Source organism: Ailuropoda melanoleuca, chromosome 8 (assembly GCF_002007445.2).
Source record: "Ailuropoda melanoleuca isolate Jingjing chromosome 8, ASM200744v2, whole genome shotgun sequence".
NCBI lineage: Eukaryota > Metazoa > Chordata > Mammalia > Carnivora > Ursidae > Ailuropoda > Ailuropoda melanoleuca.
This window is the reverse complement of record NC_048225.1, coordinates 126780594-126804716: the sequence shown is the minus strand read 5'-3', so window position 1 is coordinate 126804716 and position 24123 is coordinate 126780594. Positions and strand designations below refer to the sequence as shown.

Genomic DNA, 24123 nt, shown 5'->3' with positions numbered 1-24123 from the left:
GGGGTGAGTGGGAACCGTGCAGGTCTGTGGAAGGACATTGCAGGCGGAGGTGACGTGAGCCAAGGCCCCAAGCTGGGAGCCTGCCCACAGTGCTGGAGGAGCCCCGGGCTCAGGGCTGCAGGGCAGTGAGGGGAGCATCAGGGAGAGGGGTGGGGGAGGTGGCCTGAGCCCCCGGGAGCCCCAGGTTCATCTAGGAGGGACGGGGGGTCTGCAGAGCATGCTGAGCGGGGCAGGGGCAGGGCATGAGGCTGGAGGAGAGGCCCAGGTGGCCTTGTGTGGAGGACACAGGGCAGGTCTTGGGGGGGGAGGGTGCAGCCTGGGAGAGGACTCGGGGGAGGGGCTGCTGGTAGCTTGGCCTCGACTCAGAATCGGGGAATCTGGAGCCAAAGCGCTAGGCTTCGAATGCGGCCCTGCCCCCTCCTGCCTCACGGGCCTGGACAGTGTAGCCAGAGGGGCTCCAGGTTCTCGATGGGCAGAATGGAGACACGGAGGAGGGGGTGGGACGGGGGGATCGTGAAATACTTTGGAATCGACAGGCCTTGCTGCTGGGTCAGATTTGGGTACACAAGGAGGGGAGGTTGGTTGTGGCCCCAGGATCCAAGCCTGGGAACCGGGTAGAGTGATGGTGCTACAAGGGCATTCTGGAGCCAACAGGGGCCTCCTGGGGCTGGGTGACCTCCGGCCCCGCACAGGCCCAGGGCCTCCCCCAGCGACTCCTGCAGCAGCTCCACATCCCCGCTGTGCTGAGAGCTCGGGCGCAGGGACGTCCGGCCCTGTGTCCAGGGACACACAGGGAAGGGGGGAAGAGGAGAGTAAGCCTCACGGTGTCTGGTCCGAGAGCCCGTCCTCGCCCGGCCGCGGACTGAGTCCCTGCACCTCCAGGAGGGTTTCCAGCCTGAAGCCCCGCTGTCCGCACGGAAGCCACGCTGCCCAGCACGGGTCCCCAGGGTCAGGGTCATGATCTCTCTGCCCACCAGGGAGCTGAGTCCAGGTGGGATGAAGTATCCAGAAGAGCCCTAGTGTAAGAGAAGCCACCCCACCCTGAGCTCTCCGGGTCCACCCAGCAAGTCTTTGTGGGAGGAGACCCTGTGAATGGCAAGGGGGTGTGCTTGGGCTCCTGGGTTGACACCCGTCCCCAGACAGGGCAGCCTTATTAGAGATGAATAACCCAGCACATTAGTTTGTGTGCCATTCCTGACATCACTGTGTCAGCACCAGCGTCACCACCTGCTGCACGTTAGTGAATACTGTAGTAACTTCCAGCATGCAGACAAGGAGTCCTGAGCACAAGTCAGGATTGAGAGTCTCCCCTGGGGCTGCAGGACCCTGTGGGGACTTGGGTGTCATCCCTGAACTCGGGGGGAGAAAGAGGAGGCACGGAGGACCCACGGGTTACTCCAGGCCGGAGGAGGGTGAGTATCAGGGTGTGGGAATGGGGACGGGAAGGAGGGTCAAGAGACAGGAGGAGGGCAACCAGCACTCACGGAAGGTCGATCTGAAGGCTCAGGGATCTTGATCACCGGGTTACAGATGAGGGCGCTGGGTTCCTTAGGATTAGTGACTCGTCCAAGGTCACACAGCTCATCATGATACCCGTGCCCTGATGCCCACGCCCAGTCTCCAACCAGACAACACATGGCCTTGTGGACCCCGTGGCCCGGGTTCTCACAGACACGGGCTCCCTCCTCTTCTCCCAAAGTCTCCCTCCCATCAAACCCAGGACCCCTGCAGCCCTGGGGCAGTGCTGAGCGCAGCCCCCCTCGGCCACGTTGTCCAGTTCTGGCTCAGCCCCTCTCCCCGAGGGTGCAGAGGGAGCAGCGCTGTGTCTGCGGGTGCTGACTGTGGAGGGGGGGGCTTTGGCACCACATTTATTCTGTCCTCCCAGCGCACCTGCCGACCCGGCCCATCCTGCGTGCAGCTGAGGCCTCGGTAGACCTTCCCAGCACTGCTCAGCTTCGTGGTGGCAGCGGGAGGGGCAGCTCCGTCTGTCTCTCCCCGGAGCCCGGCCGCCAGCACACTGGGCTCCTGGAGACAGACCCACTGTGTGCCCTCAGCCCGGCCAGGCTGCTGGGAGGGAGACGGGGAGCCACCCAACCTGAGCCCTGCATGCCAGTCCGGGGGGAGGGCTGGTGAGAGCAAGGAGCCCCCTCTCTGCTTATTGAAGGGGAGAGTTCAGATTCAAGGTGGGAAAGAAGTACAGTCACATCTGCTCTTGGGAGTCCTCCGGACATGGCCACATTACAGACGGACACGCCACAGACAGCGAGCTTTCCTGCTGCTTCCGGAGAGCCTCCTTTCCTGGCTGACGAGGCAGTGGGCTGGTGTGGGGGGCCAGTCTGAGTGAAAACCATGTCCTGCCCGAGGACACATCAGGCTCCCCGCAGACGGGGCGAGCTGGAGGTGGCCCTGACCGCGGGCACTGGTCTCACGCCTCCTTCCCAGCTCCGTGGCCTGGGGTGCAGGGGGTCCTGTGAACTGAGCCACAGGTGGGTGTGTCTGCCCTGTGGGGACCAGCGACACTGGAGATGGGGCTCCTGCTGCTGAAGAGCCCCCTGGGAGCACTTAGCAGCACCCCATGGGCCAGGGGCGCAGGCAGAGCAGGGCGATGGGCCAGGGCCCCGGAAACCCAGAGCTCACAGTGTCCACCTCCAGCTCACTCCAGGGCCACAGTCTTCGAACGGAGCACAGATGCTGCTCGGGTTCAAGTGCTTGTGTCCACTCTCTTCTTGTGTCTGAGGTCATTACCTGAACCTCAGTCCTACAATGTCTACGCTGTCTCCGTGAGACAGCAAGACGGCTGTCACAGACGTGTCTTTGCTCCGAGACCTGATGGGCCGTGCATGGTCCTGAAGACGTGGGGCACTGCCCAGGATGGGATAGGCTGTGCCCTTACTTGGTGACAGCATACCCCTGACTTCTCAGGGCCCCAGGGGAACCCACAGAGAGCAGCTCTCCCTCCCTTCCCCAGAAGCTGGGCGGAGCCCTCGGGTGGAGTGTATGTCCCAGGGCAGGAGCTGGGCAGGTCCGGTTGCCTGGGAAGCCACTGCGGGCTCAGAGGTGGCAGCAGATGGTCACTGGGGCCGCCCGAGGCACACCTGTCCTCAGTAAACACTGCTGAACGGACACCAGTGATGGCTGCCACGCCCAGATTAGGGGAAAGCTGCTGGTCTTACCAGCACATATATGACTCCACACTGTCCTCACAGGCAGGGTTGGGAGAGGGGGAGGCAAAACACTCCCCTCTCAGCTGCCCACCCCGCCCCTGCACCAGCCCGACGGTGGGGCCACCTGCCTCCCTGAGCACAGGATCCCAGGCCCCCATCAGAAGGCAGAGGGCAAGAGCCAGACTAGGGCAGGACAGCGTAGGCGGCTGGGCCCTATGAGCTGCCTCTGGAGGGGTCGGCAGACACGTGATGGGGACAACAGGACGGAAGGGTCTGACCCCAGGGAGCAGGAGCAGGTGCGCAGGCTGGGGCTGGGGGCGTCCTCTCTCAGGTCTGCAAGGGTTGGAGCTGGCCTCCTCGGAATGGGGAGCTATTTCCCATTTAACTCTCCTGCCGGGGCTCCTCCTCCCCTCTGTGTTCCCATGGAGGGGCTCAAAAGTCCACAGCACAATCCAGGGGCTGTGAATGGGGATCCACAGAGCCTGGGTCAGGCCGGGCTCCCTCCCCTCAGTGTGGCTTCTCCAGGTGGGAGGGACTCAGGTCTGGAATTACCAGAGCCCTAGAGCTGTAACAAGTCCCAGGTGCTGCCCCAGCATGGAACATGTGCTGGGTGACCCTCCGGGGTTCCAGGCCTACAGCTGCTGGGGGCTCCCTCCTGGGCCCTGCGCCCCACCCCAAGCTGTGGTTTTCACAAGCAAACAGTCCTCACCCTGAGAGGACTCGCCCAGGGCTGTAGGGACGGAGACAGGGGCACAGCTGACTAGGTCCCTATCACCCTGATGGCACCCGGGGAGGAGCTACCCAGATCAGGACTCCATCCGAGGACTTTGTACCCACAGGCTCCAGGATGGCCCATGGAAGGGATCTCCCATCACTGGCTGGGAGCGGGGGAACAAGGCAGTGCTGAGTGCTCTCTGGTCCGAGGGGCGCAGAGCAGTTCGGGGGAGCCCAGACGGGATGCGGTGACTTGCTGCAGGCCGCACAGTGGGATGGGACAGCGGCGATGAGGCGGGATTTCTCAGAGCTCCTTGTTAGGAGTCCAGACCCTGACTCTGGCTCTGCTGTGTGACCTCTGCGGGTGGTCCAAACCCTCAGGACTCAGGTCTCACATCCAGAAAGTGGGTTTAAAGGCCACCAGGCTGACCGCCTTGAGCGCGGGGCCCCGGGCCAGTCCTGGGATCCAGCCTTGGGATCTGAGGGTCTGAGCAGCTAAGGGGAAGCCTAGGGGCTGGGGAATGGGGCACCGGCCAGGGGTGAGGGATGCAGCTGCTCCCTCCGGGTACCCGGGAGGACAGGGTTCTCAGAGGTTGTGGGAACCCATCCTGGAAGAAGAGGCCAGGCCTGAGCCTCCGTAGGTGGCCCAGAGTCTGAGGCCGCTGAGCCTGGGGCCTCTCCAGGTGTCCCTGGAGCGCGTCCCTCTCCACCCCTGCCTGTGTGTGAGCGCAGGCCCAGGGCTGGCAGAGCCTCACAGGGAAGGGGGGCTGTGGTGCTGCTCTGGTGGGGGTGGGCTCGGTCCTCTGTGTGGGGGCAGGGCCGGCCTGGGCCACAGACAGAGCCCTGGGGCAACAGCAGTAGGGACGTGACACATGTGCATTGGGGTGTGGGGGGGACACTTCCCAGGAGAGCTTTATTCTCCTGCTCCTAGCTTCTCACTTAGACACTGACAGGGAAGTTCCTAGAAAATCAGAAAGGAAACGTGACTCGTGAAATGGTGTAAAGACAGAGGACAGGCCCAAAGCAGGAGAGGCCCTGTGTCCTTGGCTCTAGGATGTGACTCTGTGGCTGTCTATCGGCTGGCGCTGGCGAGCAGGGCGGCCTGGGCTGAGTGGGACCCAGAGACCCAGGTCAGGGGTCCTAGGGGTGCAGGCTGGGGAGGGGAGACCACCCAGCTGCTTGTGAGCACAGGGATGGGGTCTCTCCAGCACCGGGCCTCCTAGAGGAGGGCTGTTCCTACATTTATTCTGCGATTATTTCCTGAGGCCTCAGAGCAGGTTCAGAGATAACAGGAGAGATGGGAATGGTTTGCTCTAGGCCGGACAGTGAGTCCAGGAACTAAGAGTTAGCCCCGCCCTTGGGGTGTGGAATAGCCTAGAGCTCATCTGGGTGACAAGGCTTTCCTCCTCTCTTGCCTGGGCATTCTGGGTGTTTCCTCTGCAGCTCCATTGGCCCAGGCAGAGCTATCAGGGAGGCTGCTGGCTATGGACACCTGCTCAGAAGACCCCCACCTGGGCGGAGCCTCCTGGCTCCTGGGATTCACCAGACTTCTCCTCGGTGAGTGGCCGGGCTCCCTGGGAGGGAGGGCCGCTGGGTGGGCGGGAGGCAGGAGCCCCTGGGCCCTCTCAGGTCTTTGCTGAAGAACCAGAGAACCAGCTCTGTTGATGACCGAGCACACGCCGTGCATTTGGTTCAGAGCCCGGGGTGAACGGAGGGAACAAAGGGAGCTGGTGGCTGAGGCCAGGATGGGAACCCTGAGCCCTGGCTGCCTGGCTGCATGAAGGGAAGCCCACCAGGGGAGAGGCCAGGAGAGCCCGGAGTCTCCCAGGGAGAGGGATGGAGGAGACAAGGGAACAGCTGGGGGACCCAGGGGTGGGGATAGGCACCCCGCCTGCGATGCCCAGGGGACCCGGCAGCCTCTGCAGCTGCTGTGTGCAGGAGGGGCCAGCCCAGAGCCCCTGTCTGTGCTGGAGGAAGCCGCTCTAGTCCGGCTCCTTGGGCAGGATGAGGGCCCTGAGTCCGATGACAATCTGTGTGCAAAGGAAGGAAAGGAGCCCCCAGAATTCAAGGGTCTGCGCCCACCTGCTGTGTGGAGGGCGAACCCGGAACAGGAGACTGCTGACCTGGGCTATATGTGGGGGTGATCCAGGGGGACAGGAGGGAAACAGAAGGGGCCCCAAAAAAGGAACTGAATGACTGTTTTAACAAGAGCCCCATTTCCGGTGCTTACTTCATTTGAGACCATCTGCTTATGTGTAAAGTTAAATAAGAACAAAGGAGAAAACAGTAAGATCTCCACGACCGTGAATTCTGGGAACAGCTTGGAAAGGTTTTATTGTCTGTAATGTACGGTGTGAGCGTACCAACCCCTCCATGAGCTGCAGGGAAATTTCTGTAATCACCAGACATTAATAAACAGGGACATTACTCATTAGAAAATGAGCTTTGCTAGGCACTGAGATCCTTTTTTTAAAAAAAAATCACTTTCTCTTAGTAAATGTAGGCTTCCTCTTCTTTTAATTTGATTTACCTGGAGACATAATGGGAAATTACAGAGTTTTTTCCATAAATGTCAGGGTTGGAAGATTATGTAAGAAAGAAAGGAAGGAAGAAAGGCTAAGAGGGACTGAAACACACAACATTTTATGTTAATGGTTGAATGTTAAATGTCATCTCATTTAAATAAACAATGACTCTCTTGCTCACAGCCACCTGCCCCTGCCCTTCTGTCCCTCTCTGGGTTCAGCACCTTCTGCAGACCTGAGAGCTCTCCGGCCTTCCCCCGTCTTGAGTGGGCTTCCCGCTTGCTCAGGCTGAGGCTCACCATCCAGCTTCTGGGCAGCTCTTCCCCTGCAGCCTGAGAGCTGAGCCTCCTCTCTCCCGGGTTCCCCCTTTTCCAGCAGGTGCTGGTTGACCCTCAGCTCTCCCCATGTCTCTGTCCTGCCAAAGCCCGCCGAGTACTTGAGTCCCCTCTCCCAGGACAAGAGCTGGGGGTGAGACCCCAGAACTGCTTGGACCCCTCTGAGCAGACAGCGGTGCTGGCAGGGAGGAGCTCTGTGCAGGGAAGGGCAGGGAGGGCAGGAGATGGGCAGGGCAGAGCAGGTGGAGAGGGAAGCCGGCTCCTGGTCTGGCTCTGCACTGTGTGACCCAGGACAAGATCCCCCCTGAGTGAGTCCCTTCTCTGTGAAAGGTCCCCTCGAAGCCCTCCAACTGTGACATCCTGGGATTGGGGGTGTCCACCTGGAGGGGACTGACCTGTGGCTTCTCCCAGGCCTCTGCTCTGTGTCTCCCTTCTGTCCTGTCCTTGTCCTGCATCCTGACAGGGACTGACGGTGGGGAGCCTGTTTGGGGCCCTTAAGAGCCCAGAGCCCTGGCCTCTCGTTGTCACGTCCATGAACCTCCAAGGAGGGAGGAGATGCTCTCTCCAAGGCTTCCCTGCAATGCCCTGGCCCTCAGCAGGCTCCGTCTCTGCTGCCGAGAGGGGACTGCAGAGCCCCCGCTGCAGGACCCCAGGTCTTACCCCGGTGTGTGGGCCCCGGTCTGCGGGCCCACTCAGGACCACGAGCTGCAGCGGGGAGCCGCCGAGATGCGCTGGCGAACAGCCTGGCCTGGGCCGGGCAGCTGCTGCCCGAGCTCCGCAGAAACGCCCGCTCCTGTCGCCCTGTTCCCCTGGGGCGGACCCCTCTGACCCACGCAGGGGCACTGAGAGGAACGGCGTGGGCTCGGAATTCCTGGGGAGCAGCCCGCGGGCAGGGGCCGCCATGGGGATGGATCTGCGGTCCCTCGGAAGCCCCAGGCACAGTTCCCACTGTTGGAACAAGGGCCGGTTCTCTGACTCGGGGTTTGCGTACTGTGGGTTCCAGACTCTGCGTATTTCCACACGAGACGAGCCCTGGCTGCGGGGACTGGGGTGGGGACTTGGGTGTGACGGGACACTGTGGTTCTGTGCATTAATTCATGAGGAAGGCCAGTCGCAGGAAGAGTCAGTCCACCCTTCACGGGCCACCAGGAACCCCGATCGACATACGCGGATGTCCTGTGTGTGCACAGGTCTAGCGTGTCTGCGGCTGCATGGAGAGGTCGCACATCTTCATGGCGCTGACTTTTGGGAGGGGGCGCCCCTCGAACTTCTGCTGGAATCAACCCCAGAATCCGTAGGAGAGCTTTGGATGACAGAACACTTCACAATCCCGAGACGACTCGCCGGGGGAGGGGACATCCCCACACCGAGTCCCAGGCACGAGACACCACTCTGCACAGCAGCTCAGGGTTCTCAGCCACCTGGTGATGGGGGACGTGACAGGGACCATGGAAGCCAGCTGCTCTGGACACGGCCAGGAGAGTCCTCTCGCTCAGGAAGGCCCCGGCCAGACTTTACTCCCGTGGCCACCTATGGGATCCCAGCATGGGTGTCTCTGTCCCGGGGCCCATCCCTGAGCCCACGGGGAGCCCCCGACAGGGGCAGCTGGGGAGAGACATGGACTCCATCCTGGCACCTGGGAAGGCCGGCTGATCCCAGGTGTGCTCGGTCAAGAATCATCATCGTGGTCATGAGAGCAGCTCACACGATGGGAACGCCTTCCTCTCCTGACATCCTAGCACGCATTCTGGGAGGGCTGCACGGCTACTGTGTCCCCGTCCCAGAGGAAGGCTGGAGGCAAGGAGGTCACTGCTCCCGTCCACGGGCTCAAGGGAACGGAGGACCTGGTCTCAAGCCTCCCGGACCCTCCCGTCCAGGGTGCCGACCGTCCTGCTGCAGTAGACCTCCCGGTCTGAGACCCAAGCACGTTCCCTGTGCGTCCGACTCACACAGGACGCTGAAGCCAAGAAGGTTCTAGAAGGAAACGAGAGAGACTTAGGAGCACATTTGATTGGGGGGTGATCTTTTCATGCCAGAGATAAACCAGTAAGCCTTAAATGATCCATACGTTTAGCTTCATGAGGACAATAGCAGGGCCATGAGTCCAAGACAATGGTGAAACACAAAATGGAAACTATTTATATAAACTACGATAGAAAACAGGCTAATCTTCTTAAAATAGGCCTAGCTCCTGAATTCTAATAAAAAAACAGAATCATGGGGAGAGGACATGAGCAGACAGCTCACAGAGGCCAGAAAAGGAGATCAACAGTCACAGGATATGATGACCGGGCTCGTGTGCAGGAGAAATGCTCCTTAGAATATGACGTGATAGGGGCGCCTGGGCGGCTCAGTCGTTAAGCTTCTGCCTTCGGCTCAGGGCCTGATCCCAGGGTCCTGGGATCGAGCCCCGCATCAAGCTTCTCCACTGGGAGCCTGCTTCTCCCTCTCCCACTCCCCCTGCTTGTGTTGCTCTCTCACTGGCTGTCTCTCTCTCTGTCAAATAAATAAATAAAACTTTTAAAAAAGACAAAAGAATATGATGTGATATAATTTTCCCTTATCAGTTTGGCAAAGGGCAACAAGTTCGGTCACCATGTGCTGGTGGGAGCTCAACATTATTGGGAGAACAGCTGGGGTCACAGTCAGGGGGCGGTGAGGGAGGTCTGTCGAAGTTGAGATGGACCTGCCCTTGGTCTGTTAGACCCACCCAGTGAGTTGTCCCAGTGTCTCTACACCCACGTGTGCTGTCCACAGAACCGTGTGTGACGCATGTACACGCACATCGGGCATGCATGCACTCACGTGTGACATAGACGTCCGTGTGTGACGTCTAGGCACCCACAGCAGTGAATATGAGCCCCATTTGACATCTAGAGGTCCCTGTGTGCGGACATTCCCTCCAACGCTGCTCAGGGCAACAGTGTTTGCAGGGACAAGATCAATACAACTGTCACACGAGGAGGGAACTAGAGCCCCATTTACTCCATGAGCAGCTGTTAATGAGACGTTTCCACGAGTGTAGACCTTGCAGACTGTTGGCCAGAGGCTGCTGTCCATCCCTCCCCACAGGGGCCTCTCCACAGGGCCACCGGCGTCGTCACAGCGAGCAGGACACAGGGTGACAGCAAGACGGTGTCACTCTCGTGTAGGACCTGCTGTCCCTGAGGGCTGTCCATCACGTGAGCAGCACGCTGCTCCTTAGAGGCCAGTCCTGGGGGCGGCCCCCACTCCAGGGGCAGAGCTTGCCCGGCCTGCAGGCAGGAGGGTCTCTGCAGCCCCGTGACAGGCTGCCTCCTGCACTAATGCACTCGGTATGGACCGAAAACATGCTCGTGCTTTTGCTCCGACCTCTCCTGACCTTCCTGCTCTCTCTGTCAGGGGGTCAGGGCACCGCAGGTGAGCAAGTTCGCGGAACCTGTTCATGGGGACGCTCCCCTGGGACCAGGAGGGATCCCAGCCTCGCCCCCCATTCACGGCTCTCTCCCGCCGTCCAAGAGTCCGGGGAGCACACGGGGTGGATCTCATGAAGCAGATGGTTCTGGGGGTTCCTCCTTTATTCCTAACGAAAACCTCTCACATTTCCTGTGTCCTGTGCCCTAGGCGTCTGCGGCGCTCTGACCCAGAGTTCTGGAGTCCGTGGTTCCGGAGTGGGGGATTCTGGAATCCCTGATTCTCTGAAAATGCGAGGAAGTTCTGTGTCGTTTCATGTGATCAGAAAACCAGAATTACCCCCAGCAGTCGAGCTGGAGAAGATTTCATGGGGCATTGTATCTGGGTCAAACTACATAGTCATGCTGAATGTCCTTCCTGGGAGGAATGTTCCAGAATGGCTCAACTTCCAAGACAAGTTCAAGACAAGGGTCCATATGCCCAACATAACAACCCTGTTGGTGGACAACCTGACCCTTGAGGACAGCGGGCTGTACCGGGCTCGAGAGTCCTACTCAAGAGGACGACAGTATGACCAGGATTTCCACCTGACAGTCTATGGTACGTGGCGGCCCCTCCCCAGCCCCATAGCTGACCTCCGTCCTCTGTCCCTGGAGTGTTCACGTGCCCCAATGGCAGGATCCCTTCCAGATTGCAGCCTTCAGACTCGATCTTCTCGCCTGAAAGTAGATGCCGTGTATTCAGCACAAACGCAGGCAGAGCTGAGGTTCTCACCGGGGATGAATCACTTCTGTGCCTCAGGAGGGAAACACGGAACGGGGGGAAATGGGGACTTGGCCATAACACTCACTGTCCCCATATGACTCAGGGTGCTCAGTGTGACTGTCACCTGTCTAGTGCTGCTGTAACAGGTGACTGACCCTCAGGGGCTGACCGCACCAACACCTGAGTGTCCTCCTGGGCTGCGGGCCAGGACTCAGACCCCAGAGCCTCAGCCATGAGGTCCAGGTGTCGTCAGGACTGCTCCTCTCTGGAGGCTCCGGGGAGAATCCATTTCTGTTTCTGTCCCTCCTTCTAGTGGACCCTACATCCCCTGGCTCGTGGCCCTTCCTCCCCCTTCACAGCCGGCACTGGAGGGATGAGTCCCTCTGGCCCTGCGTCCCTCCCTCCTCCTCCTCCTGCCTCCCTCCACTTGTGAGGACCCTGTGGTCACACGGGGCCCATCTGGGAATCCAGACCTTCTCTGGTTTAGGGTCAGCTGGTTAGCAGCCTCAGCTTCCCTTTGTCATGGAACCTAAGACACCTGCAGGTTCTGAGCGTCAGCACATGGCCATGGTTGGGGACACTCGTCACCTAGCAGGATGTGAAAGCCCACGTGTGGTTCTCCCCGCCCCGTCCCCTGTCCTTCTCAGCACCAGCCCGAGGCAGCTCACTCAGACTCACGGGTCCGGCTCTAACCCTCCACAGACGTAGGAGACGTTCACAGGTCAGCCCTTCCTCAGAAGCTCAGTGAGCAGCTCTCTCTCCCTGCACTCCCCCCTGCGCAGGGAGACGTCCTGCTCCAGAGAGAGTGGCCTGTGCAGCTCAGGTCTGCGAGATTCCCCAGACTGACTGTCAGTCTGTCCCTGTCTTCCTCTGTAGACCCCAAGTTCAGTGCGTGTTCCAACAACACTCAGGGAGGCCATCCTAGGGGTCACCAGTGTGTAACCCCACACCCGTGCTCTCTCCTGGTGGGAGACTGGTACTGATGTCTGGGCTCCCAGAGCTGGCAGTGGCCTCTGCACCACGGGCTGTGCAGTCCCGGGCACCATCTGAGGTGAAGTAGGCGCAGGGTCTGGACCAGGACATATCCTGTCCCTACTTCTCCTTCTTCTAGGGGACACCCCACTTTCTTAGAATTATTTGGCTACGGATACATGATTACAGTATATGTCATGCGACATTTTTAAGACGCTCAGTGTAGTGAAATCACACAGAGCTGAACTCAGCGTCTCCCATGCCTTTCTGGCACCTTCTGTATATTTGGGTCAGTTCTGAGTTATCTGTAAACTGCAGGCACCATCCTTCGGGGGAGGAAGCCAGAGCGTCAGGGAGAATCCGCAGGAGAAAGCAGGAGCTGTGATGTTCTCCACTCACGTGAGCCTCTGTCCTCTTGTCTCTCCCACCACAGAGCCCGTGCCCCTTCCTCAGATCCGGGCCATGGTTCCGTCCCTCACACCAGGCTGGTGCAACGTCACCGTGGAGTGTGACACCACGGGAACCAGGGAGAACCTGACCGTGTCCTGGGAGAGCGAGGGCCTCCCTAGGGAGCTGGAGCAGAGACCGGCCCCGGGACCAGCCCCCAACCCCTGGATCCTGGCTGTGACCCTGCCCCTGAGCCAGCCCNTCCTGGCTGTGACCCTGCCCCTGAGCCAGCCCTACGCCAGCCTCACCTGTGTGGTCAGCAGCCAGGTGGACCAGAAAACTGCTACTTGGTACCTTGTTGACGACTGTGGCCACGGTGAGTGCATCCTGCCAGAGGTAGGGGCTCTCCCCGAGCTCAGGCAGCCCTGGGTGAGGGTTCCTGGCTTCTGTCCCCCATGTTTATGTCACCACTTGCCACCTGGTCACCCGTCCAGGACTCTGGCAGTCACATCCAACCTGCTTCTGTCCTTCAGTGTCCCTCCCCTGCTGCTCTCCTCCCCTCACCCCTGCGGGTCCAGGCAACACCAGCAGGTACCTCTCCCACCCTCATCCACCATCCCGTGCTGCTAGGTCGGGATTCAGGAAGAGCGAGTTGGGAGGTGTCAGTGGTCTGTGCCCTCTGATGGGTCTGAGCCAGCGACTCCTTGCAGGACTCAGGGATCGGAGCTCCCTCTGCCCAATTCTGGCCTCACTAACATGCTTCACACCCACCTGCTTGCCTGTATTCCCGAATGTGTCCTGCTCTCCTCAGCTTCCAGCCTCTACTCAGGCCCCTCCCTCTGCCCTCAGCCCTTCCAAGTCAGGAGTCCTCCACTACCCCCACTTATTCCCGTCTAGGGACCCCTTCACTGCAGCTGCTCCGGGGCCTGTGACCCCTGCAGTCCCACAGGACAGCTACTGGGTGCAGATCCAGCATTAAGAGACTTTGCACAGGGGCTCCTCAACCTCGATGGCTCAGGGCCCTGCAGGAGCTGCCACTGTCCTGCCCTCACACCTCGTCTTCTCTAAGGAGCAGTCAGGGCCCCACATGGAGAGCTGATGCTCTGGGCCAGGATTAGTCTCCTCTGCAGCCTGAACACTGGAGGGTAGGGGCCGTATATGCTTCTCCTTTGCATGCCTGTGCCACCCTCGGCCTCAGGCAGTCTGCTCACAGTCAGTGTGTCCCTGAACGAATGATGACCTGGATCCCCGCGTGCCCCCTCGTCCCTCCACCCCCTCCTCCACCAGCTGTGGGGGAACCTGCTGCCTCAGCATCTCTGATCCCAGAGGAAGCTCATGGCTCAGTGACCCACTGGACCTTCTGGAGAGAGGCTCCTGCCTCCCACTCGTCCTCCTACCCGGCTGCCCCTGCCTGGTCCCTCTCCTTTCTGCCCCAGTGGGTGCTGGCAGCTCCCAGGGATGGAGAGTTGACACAGCCATTCCTGTTCATGGCTCTCCTTCCTGGAATGCCCCCCAACCCTGAATATCAGGTAATTACCCACTTTCCCTGAAGACCAGGTTTCCCCATCACCTCCTCCAGGAGGCCCTCCCTGAAGACCTGGGTGCAAGCTGTAAAGCTCTAGTGCCCTGGGATGGCTCTGGCTGGCTGCCTCGGCATGTTCTCAGCCCTTCCCCCACTGAGGGTCTCCTCAAGGGTGGGCACCATGTCCTGTTCCTCTCAGCACCCCGGCCCCAAGCAGGAGCTCAGGAACTGGCTGACAGAAAGCACCTGCCATGGTCCTCCCTCTTCAGCTTCTGACCAGGTCCCTTCTGACGTCTCTGTGTGCTTGACCACGGGTGTCTTCACTGCTCTCTTGCCTTAACCTTCCTCACTCCCTCTGTGCCATGGAAACATTTCTAACAGGACAGACCACTGCTGACCCCCTGCCCGGCATCCTGGTGGCTGTTGTGTTTGTGCTGCTGATCCTGGGAGCTGGACTGTACCTTTGGAAGAGACGTGGGGAGAAGAAGAACATGGAGCCTGGGAGAGGCAGGTTGCACTTTTCCTTCCTGAGCCCAGACCCCTCCCTCCCCCACTGGACCCCGGGCTCCCTTTCTCCTGCATTTTGCTGCTCAGGGAATGTCCCGCAGGAGGCTGGCTGCTGTGGCCATGGTCCTGGGGTCATGGCGGGGGAGGGTCCAGGTCTCCAGGCTCAGACTCCAGCTCCGACTGTGCATGACTCAGGTGCAGGATCGCAGGAGGGGCACAGACCCGGATGGTGGCATCCACTATGCAGAGCTGAGCCAGCAGGTGTCTGGAGACAGGAGGGACAAGGTGAGGCTGGGGGAGGAGGTGCCTGAGTTCTCCCCAGTCCCTCTGTGCCTGGGTGTGTGTCTGTCAATCCCAATCATCTGCACCATCTGGCCTGGATGCCTTGGTAACCCTTTACAGACAATGCAGTATTAACTCAGAAAATTCTCCTCGGGCCCCATGCAGTGCTGGGCGCTGGGGGAGGTCATGTCAGCAGCACTGGGTCTGTGCGGGTCCCTCTGGGGCGGCTCTGTCCCTCAGCTGCTCCAGGAGCCCTCTGTCTGAATTCCAGGGTAGGGGAGCCCCTGATCTAGAAGACGAGAGCCCTCTCACCACTGTCTACAGTGAGGTCCGCAAGCCAGGCCAGGCCACAGTTGTGATTTAATGAGAAGAAGCAGGAGAATCCCGCCCTCTGGGGACACCTGTCTCGTGAGCGTGACGCCTGCAGCTCGGGTCCTGCCTCCTCCACCTCTGAGGCTCTGAGCAGGGACTGGATGGATCCACCGTCAGTTATTTCTGTGCTAAATCGTTCCACACAAGGTCACCGTGAGACACACACAGGGGTCGATCAAGGGGGGGAACTGAGTAAATAATTTGTACAAACCTGTTCCAGGACCGCTCAGCTTCAGCTAGTGTCAACCCCAGACAGCCCCGCTCTCTCCCTGGTCTTCATGACATCCAACTGCCTTTCAGACCCGCAGCCCCTGGGACGAGCCCTGGTGAATTCCCAATATCCCGCCTGGACCGTCTTGAACACCACCCAGTGGTCAGTCCCGTGCTGAGAGCTATTTACAGACCCTGTGAATTCGTAATCGTGAGCACTGGCTGAGTGCCGCTCTGTGACTCGCACTGTTCTGACCGTTCTGCTCGCCGCTGACTCACTGGGTCCTCAGGGACTCTCTGTGAGGTGGGGATCCTTGTGCCCATTCTACGGATCAGTAGAAGGAGCCAGAAAGCCTGACTCTCCAGGCCGCACAGCTGGGAGCCCTGGAGTCAGGACTGAGCCCAGGGAACGGAGCTCCAGGGCTTCTCTCTCCAGCCCTCGGCTGTCCCGCATCCCAGCAAAGTCCCTTCTGTCCTGTTCTGCTGGCCAGTGGCCTAGCCTACTATTGCTCAGGAAAAAGCAGAAGTTTTTACTTCCTGACAGTTAGCTTTACTGACTGCATTGACAGACACCTGCCTCCCTCTCTCTCCTGTCCCCTCGGAGGACGTTGAGCTCCTCGGGGCTCAGTGAGGACTTTTCCCTACACCTCAGCCCCTTCTCTGGGGACTTGTCTCCTGCATTCCTCTCTCTGGCTTGACCCTCTGACTCCTCTGCTCCTTCCCTGCAGCCCTCGCCCGGTCTCCGTGCTGCCCCTTCTCCACGCCTGTGTCCTCACTGTGGCCTCACTTCACGGGGACCCCTAGAGCCAGGAGGTGATCCCACCTGTCACCATTGATGCCCCTTTCCTGCTCCAACCCTCTCTGCCCTTGTGTTCCCTGACAGCCACTCTCATGGACTCTCCAGCCCACCTGTCGCCCTCCCAGATTCCTCAGCTGTCCCCCCAGGGCTGCTCTTCACTCACAGGGTGGGGCTTCTGAGGGTTTGGGCAGGACCCTTCCCATCTCCTGTGTCCTCCTCTCTCTGGGGCCCCAGTCCCGTGGCCTTCAGTGACCAGTGACACCGCTGATGCCCAGGGAAACCTCTCTGCCCCATGCCTTCTGCTCAGCCCCATCCCTGCCCTCCAGCCCCACCGGCCACATCCCTGCCCCTGTGTCCTCCTCCGCCCTCTCCCCCTGGGGTCACAGTGCCCACTTCCCCTTCTGTAATACCCGGGACCTGGTGAGAAAGAGCAGGAGCTCCTCTCCCACAGGAAGGAAAGTAGAAGCAATTATCACCTTTGTACTCAATCAATAAATGCGCACCTTTTGTTTGCGGAAGTTGTGGGAGCCTTTCACCTGAGTCCATGAAAAATACTGTAAGGTCACCTCTTGGTGTGGGACACATTTTCTCTCCTTCCTTGCTCTACCACCATTTCCCCAGGTGACAAAGCAGCCTGCTGTTTGCCCGAGTTAGTAATTCAAGCAAGAAAAAGTAGGTTTGAAATGTCCCTTCCTCTCCAGCTCCCCTCTGAGCCTGGGGTTCCAGTAGAAGCAGGTAGATCCCTGAGATCAGAGGCAATCAGAGAAGCTTCTCATCCCTAGAACCTCAGTGTCTGCACGGGAGCGCTCACGACACACAGACTCCGTCCGCGCTGGATCCTGACGGGTGGAATGACGGGTCCCTTCCCCCCCATTGGCCTTATGTCCTGCAGTCTTGGCGAACTCACCTGTTAGTCCTAGGAATTTTCTGTAGAACACCGGGGATCTCCTGTCAGACAAACATATGAACAATGTCTACAATAAACACAGGTTTTCTCTTTCCCCTTTCCGATCTATATATTATTTTATTTCCTTTTCTTGTCTTATTGCACTGAGCAGACTTCCTGGAGAAGGCGAGGAGCGGTGCTGAGAGCAGCCTCGCCTCCTTCCCAGGATGAAGGGAAGGCTCCAGTTTTCGCCGCTGATGATGGCATTCCCTGTAGGTGTTGGTGACTTTGCTCCCTTGGATTCATCAGTTTTGTTTCCTCTGCTCTTGTCTCTCTGATTTCCTTTCTTTGAATCGCCCCCGTTTTATTTTACTCTTATTCTTCTAGATTCCGAAGGTAAATGCTTAAATCATTAATGTGAAGCCTGTCTTCGTTTGTAATAAATGCCTCGTATCGTATATATTTCCCTGTAAAGACTGTGATTTTTTCACACATTTTGATATCTTGTATTTTTCATTTCCATTCACTTCAAATATTTAAAATTTCCCTCGAGACTTCATCTTTAACTCAAGGGCTATTAAGAAGTGGATTAATTTCTGCCTATTTACAAATTTTCCAGGTTTTTTTTCCTGTTTGCAAATTCTACTCCAGGGGCACCTGCGTGGCTAAGTGGGTTCAACGTCTGCCTTCGGCTCCGGTGCTGATCCCAGAGTCCTGGGAGTGAGCCTTGGGTCAGGCTCCCTGGTCAGCACGTTCTCTGCTTCTCCCTCCCCAGTGCTCATGCTCTCGCTCTCTCTCTCTCTCTCTAATAAATAAATAAGATCTTCAAAAAAAAAGTGCTACTCTAATTCTACTATGATCAGGGAAATATGTTATTTCAAATCTTTAACGTTGTCAGGTTTGTGTTACGACCCAGGACAGGACGTTATGTTGGGGAGGTTCCCGTGTGCACTCGGCAGGAATGTGTAGCCTGCTGTTGGGGTTGAATGTTCTCTAAGTGTCAGCGAGGTCCAGTGCGTTCATGGTGGTGTTCGCTGTCTGTATTCTTGCGGATTTTCCATCCGCTAGCTCCACTCCGGGGGCAGGATGTCTGCTCTCTGTGACAGCGGATTCGTGTGTCTCTCGTCCAGTTCCGTCAGCTTCTGCTCCGTGTGCTCGGCGCTCTGCTGTTAGGTAAACACACACCTCGGATTCTTCCACTTCCTGCCGAGTTGCCCTTTCGTTACTCTGTACTGTCCTCCTCATCCCCGGAAATGCTCCTTGCTCTGAAATCTACTCTCTCTGACGTTAACCGGCCCCTCGAGCTGTCTCTGGATTAGCGATTGTGTGATGTCATCATCCATGTCATCTTGGCCGCGGTGCCAAGAGTTGTGGTCAGGTATTATTCTGGACTTTTCTAGGAGGAGATTTGGGATGAGATACACTTCAATGGATGAACTTTGAGTAAAGTCGACTGCCCTCCCCAGTGTGAGTGGGCCTCATCCAATCCATGGAAGGCTGAGCAGGAACAAAGACTGACCTCCCCTGAGCAGGAAAGAATTCTACAGCAGACGGCCATCGGCCTGGGACTGCCAAGTCGGCTCTTCCTAGTGCCTCCTCCTGACGACCTTGGACTTGGCGCCCCAGCAGCAGATCTGCCCTGCATCTCAGCCTGGCTCACCCACCCTGCAGACTCTAGACTCGCCAGCCTCTATAACAATGTGAGCCATTCCTTCCAATACATCTCCCTATGTTATAAGCATCCTGTAATTCTGTTTCCTGGGGAATCCTGACCACTCTCCATAGCACATCTTTTCCAGTCTTTTTCCTACGAACCCAGCTCTACAGGCCAGACTGGGAACTGTGCTTCCAGAGTGACCGGGGGCCCTCCCGTCCTGTGTCCACTTGCCTGTCTGCTCCCCCATCTGAGGTGCCCCTTGACCTTCCTCTGCCTGTTCCTGTTCCTACCCAATCTCAGCACCCACACCAAACGGCCCCACAAAAATCGCATCATCCCACTCTCCACACTGGGCTTTGGTTTTCCCACTGGCTGATTTTCCTGAGACCCTCTCTCTCATCCTCTTTCCTTCCTACCTTTTCTCCCAGCCTCGCTGACTATCCCAGTGAGCGTCACGCTTCCCTTCTTGTCATAGAGGTACGATGAGCATGAGGGGATTTGCAGGGGACGTTTTGTCCCGGGGGACCTCCGCAGGTCCATGAACATCACACACAGACCGGATGCAGAGGGAGGACAGGTGTGGGGTAGGAACCGAGCCCTGATGCCTGGACAGGTCTCGTCCGTCTACCTCCTGCTGTGCTTCTCGGGACAAGAAGAAGGTAACACATGATATCGGCGGGGCTCGTCAGAGCAGGTTTTCCTTATACAAGTTTTTAGTAAAATGCTGTTTACGACCGTAAAAGGCCAGCTGGAAAGGAGATGACGGTTGACAGACACGGACACGCATGTGCCCACTAGCCCTGGTCCAGCTGCAGCGTGACGCCTCATTTGCCGCACAGCCGGAGGCAGAGGAGGAAGGCCTGAGGACACCAGAGGGCCACGTCCCTGAAAAGGCAGTGGACATGTGGTCTCCGAGTGGTCCAGCCCTGACCGTCCACGTTAGAGGGTTGCAGGAAGGGAAACTGAATGGCTCCATGACGCAGAAGACAAAATCTGGGTGGGGGGGACCTGAGATGTCCCTAAATCTCTCCGTGGATCTCATTCCTTCTACCGCGTCCCCATCCAGGTGGAGTGGAGAGGGACCCTCATGTCTCTGGCACCTCTACTCCCTTCTGCCATCTCGCTCCCTTCCAAACTTTCACAGTCGTGGGCGTTAGTGGGATAGACCAGACCCTGGGTCCTGCTCGACGCTCCTCCAGGGAAGCCTCTCCAAGCCTGTCGGGCTCCTGCTTTCCTGATTTCTTTGCAAAAGTGAGCAGATAGAGCTTGTGTGAGGAACTCCCTCTCCTCTTCTCGCTTCCCTTTCTCAGCTGCTCCCTGCGCCGCTCACAAGTGCTGCCCGTGCTCTGGGGCGTCCTGTGTTTCAGGGTCACGTCTCTCTCACTAGCCTGCAGGCAGCCCGAGGCCAGAAGCTTCGCCTTGTTCTCTGTCCCATCCCCTGTGTCGCGGACAGCTGCTTCCTGGTAGCTGTTCAGTAACTATTGCTGGAAGATGACAGACGTTTGCAGAAATCATTTGTCCCTCATCTGGGCTGCAGGAGAGCCCACCCAAGCCCCCTGTGAGATCTCCTGAAGTTGAACATCACTGTCCCTGCAGACAACCTGCTCAGAGCTGCCCGCTGGTCCTGCAAGACAAGCTGCCAGGGTCTCCTGTGATCGGACCCGCTCCGTGTGCATCCATCCGCGGGAGCTCAGCTGTGCTGTGATCACAGCTGCCAGGATCATGTCTCCGTCCGTCTGTGCTCACGCTGATCTCCCGTGGGGATTCCACCCCGGCGATGTGACCGAGCGAGAAGGAAGTAGCAAGTGCACCAGATGTCCCCGCACAGAAGCACCGGAAAGTGGATTGTAAATCCATGACAATCAAGGGTCCTGACATGATAGTGTAGTGCTTAGGGTGTCCAATCATTTGGGGAAACAGCAGCATATCCCTTCAAATCTAAAAACAAATTTGTCTCTCCTGTAAGCCCCATCATGAGGAAAGAGACTCCATGCTTCGTAAGCACGTAAGCAAATTAATGACGACTGTGTGTGCTGTATCACTCTCTTCACCAGTAGTGCCCTCGACAGCCAACTCGGAAGAGTGAGGGACGGGTGCTCGGGTGCTCGCCGGCGCAGGCAACAACGTAAGTAGCTCTGCTCGTGATTCTCATGGGCCTGGAGCTGCGCAGCGTTTGAAGTGGAAATTGAGCTATTTAACTGCTCGCAGGGCCCTGATAGAGCCTCTGATACAAAGCAGAACCACATCTTCTTTGGATAGTAGCTCTTATCTCCTATAGTTTTAGGCTTGACCTTGGACTCTAGCAGGCACTTAGTACAGCCGAGCATGGGACTCACCAAATGACCAGGCTCCACGGCCGACTCCTCCGCCGTGCACTGTCTGATCCACGACATCCCTGGGGTCCTGGGGTCGAGCCCCACATCAGGCTCCCTGCTCAGCTGGGAGTCTGCTTCTCCCTCTGCCTGCCACTCCCCCTGCTTGGGCTGGCTCTCTCTCTCTCTCTCTCTCTGACAAACAAAATTCTTAAAAATTTAAAATTAAAAAAAAAAGAAATCAGAAACTTTCCTGGGAAGGAAAGGAGGCCTGTAGCCCACTCGGGTGAGGACAGCCTCCCCCCCCTCACTTGATGCACAGAGCATCCAGAAGCCAGCCCAGGACCCCGGGGGACCTGCCACCAACCCAGCTGTGGCGCCCCCGCTGGAGGACACCGGTCCGGGAGCAGCAGCCTTTGCAGAAGCACGGGGTGGACACCCGAAGGCAGGCCACACTGTGGTTGGAGGCAGACGAGGGACAGGTGGAGAAGGTCTGCAAGGTCTGCTGTTACAGACCGTGTCTGAGTCCACCGCTGCCGATGCTGCTTTCTCTGTGAAGTCAGTGCCTGGTGGGATTCTCACGGCTGTTGGGTACGGTGAGACCTGCCCGTGAGGCTTCTGAGCACACATCAGCCATGGGGAAGGAGAGGCCTCCGCAGACGTGTTGGGATTGGAGTGACAAAAAGTTGCATAGCATTGTGGGAGAATCTTCAAGGAAGTCTTACAGGGGAGGCCTAGACTTCACCAGATGTGCCCCCAAATTATTGTTTTTGGTGCAGCACGTTTGAGGAGGAAGCAGAGATGGTGGCCGTACACCAGCAACTGGGGGCGGGGGGACATGAGTCAGGATCAGGAATCAGGAGGCAGTGCAGGGGTGCTGAGCCCCAAAAGCTAGATTCGTGCAAAGCAGCCACCGGGTTGGGGGGCAAAGAGCGTCCACCTCCAGCCACGGAAGGGACCTCAGCCCAGGTGGGTAGGAAGCACTGTCAGATGCTCTGGCCACTAATTAATCCTCGCACAGGCAGGACAGGGCAAGGAGTTGTCACAGTCACGAGCACCTGAGCTCAGTACCGAGCGGACCTGGTGTGTGTGGTGTAGTTTCAGGCGTGTCAAAGGGCTGCCCGGATCCTGGAAGGCAGGCAGTCCTACTGGCTTGTTTCAAGTTAAGGCAAGAAAGGCTATTATTAGTGCCGGCACCAGAAGCAACACCCACCTGGAGTCCTGGTTGGGCGGGACAGGTAAAGCCATGTTCGGTGAGCTGGTGCCCCTGAGGAGAGGGCCAGAGCCGTAAGGGACCACAAAGTTACAGGGATGGGACCGTTGCAAGTGCCCCAGAGAGGAGTTCTACCCCCACCATTAGAAAAAGGATGGAGTGTGAGATCCCACAGGACAGGGCAGCTCTGTGTCACAGCTAACCACTGTGGTTTGTCTCCTCCTTTCCCGCCACGTGGGACGGAATGTGCAGGGAGCTACAACGACCCCTCCAAAAAGATGTGATGAGACACAGAAAATTGTACTCACCAGGTTCCAGAGGCTGAAGAGGGGAGGCCAGCCAGTGGAGGACACAGGACACGGAGCAGAGAGGCTGGACTCCCCTTTCGGGGAGGTCACTCGTTGGGAGAGACTGTCTTGCCTGGATGTGCACAGGGAGGGGCGCCAATGAGGTGGTCAGGCCGTGTGAGCCACCCCAGAGGAAGGCCTCCAGAGGCCGAATGGAGTCACCAAGCCGGCTGGGTGAGTCATTCAAGTGGAGGGTTTCGGCGGGATGCCAACGGTGCAGCTGTGAAACCCTGCCGGGTTCCCCATGGAGAAGGCAGACGGGGACTACGAGGATGCAGGTCTCAAACGTGACTGAAGCCTGAGGTCGGCTTGATCACCGTGGGCTGTGAAAGTGAGGTTCAGGCCAAGTTTAGAGACGTTCCCAGGTTAGTTACCTGAAGACCGCATTCCCAGAGCCGCTGGGGCAAAGGAGCTCCCGGCCACCGGGTTTTCAGGGACGCGTGTGTCGCCCATCAGTGGTGCGTGGGGTATTACGTTGGGTGGGCGCCCAAAAGGCGTCTCCCCGTTCAGGCTGGTGAGTCCGCGGCAGCAGGGATCAGCCCCGCCTTCAGCAGGGACTGAGCTGACCGTCTTCCTCCTCTGAGCCGTGACAGCCCCTCCCCTGCAGAAACAGCCCCAGACAGAGCCCCTCACTGTGAACCCAGATGGGAGTTGACCCGGAAACTTCCTAGAACATTCTGAACAAGCTCTTCTCTGTCTCTCCCCTCACGCCGCCCTCGTGACCAGCGAGCATCTCCCTTGGACTTTTCCTCTTAGTTCGAATTGTACTCAGTCCGGAAGAAACCTCGGTTCCTCCCTCGGACACCTGTCACGGGAGCGTCTGCATTGGCTCACTCAACGCTTCACTCGTCTCCGGTCCTGAATACTGTCCACAAGCCAGGTCTAGTGTGGACGGTTGGGATGGGAGAGAAGGGAAGAGTCTTTTCCCTGGACAAATTCCTTCTCCTCAAAGCCAGCAAGCTGACTTGTGAGTTGCTCGAGTTCACTAGTGATCAGGGAAATAAGAAACAAAGCGGGATGCCATGTTCATACATCAAACTGACAATCAGGAGAATGAGGTCCAGCACTGGCATGGCTGTGGCAATGGGAACTCCCGTACTCCTTTGGTGGGTGTGTAAGCACGCACAGCCTGTCCCAGGAGCGAGGCGACAGTATACCGATGTCCTAAATGTACGATGCACGTTGACCTTGAAATTCTACCTGCAGGAATATATTTCAACGGGAGCAAAGCCTTATCGGTGCTCAAAGAGACGTGGTTGAGGAGGCTATGGCTGGAATTGCTAGTGGCCTATCTGCTGTCTATTCTTTCCATTTTTAACTATATATTTAGTGTTAATTATATCAGTTATGAAAGTGACATTTCCCAGTCCTTTGTAAGACAAGGAGGGCTACTAAAATGCAAGCAAGAATTCATGAGGTGGAACTTGAGGAGAGCCCTCTCACCCTTCCCCTCTTTTCTTCTTTGTGGTGTCCGGACCTGATACATGATGGCTAGAGTCACAGCAGCCATTTTGTGACCTTGAGGACGGAAGCCACACACTAAGGAACAGAAAAATACAGGAAGCCTGGGACCTCAATGCCTCATAGAGTTACCATTCCTGCCCTGAACTGCTTGTCTGCAGGTTTTTCTGAACACAAGAGTAAAACGAGCCCATGGTTTGTTTAGGTCACCATGATTAGATCTCTGTCCCCGGCAGCCAAGTGTACAGGAGCCCCCCTTATCCATGGTTTCATGTTCTGCGGTCAACCGCAGTCAGGAAG

General features: G+C 58.0%; 2 protein-coding genes and 1 long non-coding RNA gene across 6 annotated transcripts in view; 2 read left to right on the top strand and 1 right to left on the bottom strand.

The window, feature by feature from the left end:
- The window catches only part of LOC105242317 (SLAM family member 9-like), a 53212-nt gene extending 34947 nt beyond the window's left edge, over positions 1–18265 (top strand). Inside the window, exons 4-6 of one of the 3 annotated variants that reach the window (XM_034667391.1) lie at positions 14159–14284; positions 14480–14569; positions 18234–18265. In XM_034667391.1, coding sequence (XP_034523282.1) covers positions 14159–14284; positions 14480–14569; positions 18234–18250 — 233 coding nt within the window. In that variant the 3' untranslated portion in view covers positions 18251–18265. Of the gene's footprint in view, positions 1–14158; positions 14285–14479; positions 14570–14837; positions 17292–18233 lie in introns of those variants that run through there. The other 2 variants (XM_034667392.1, XM_034667393.1) reach the window with 2 other exon arrangements.
- LOC117803494 lies at positions 5269–14124 on the top strand. Of its 2 annotated transcripts, XM_034667390.1 has the most exons (5): positions 5269–5435; positions 10342–10731; positions 12302–12484; positions 12518–12631; positions 13153–14124. In XM_034667390.1, the coding sequence occupies exons 1-5, from the start codon at positions 5363–5365 to the stop codon at positions 13185–13187; spliced, it is 795 nt and encodes a 264-aa protein (XP_034523281.1). In that variant the 5' UTR covers positions 5269–5362; the 3' UTR covers positions 13188–14124. The 2 variants fall into 2 exon arrangements, with proteins under 2 accessions (XP_034523281.1, XP_034523279.1); XM_034667388.1 differs by lacking the exons at positions 10342–10731; positions 12302–12484; positions 12518–12631; positions 13153–14124 and adding an exon at positions 6587–9524 and having other exon boundaries at positions 5298–5435.
- Positions 8576–22721, bottom strand: LOC117803496. Its single transcript, XR_004627449.1, has 4 exons — positions 22324–22721; positions 16855–16895; positions 10767–10850; positions 8576–8712 (listed from the first exon to the last, which is right to left on the bottom strand). It is a non-coding gene; the product is annotated as an uncharacterized LOC117803496 (long non-coding RNA).
- Between the last annotated feature and the right edge of the window lie 1402 nt (positions 22722–24123).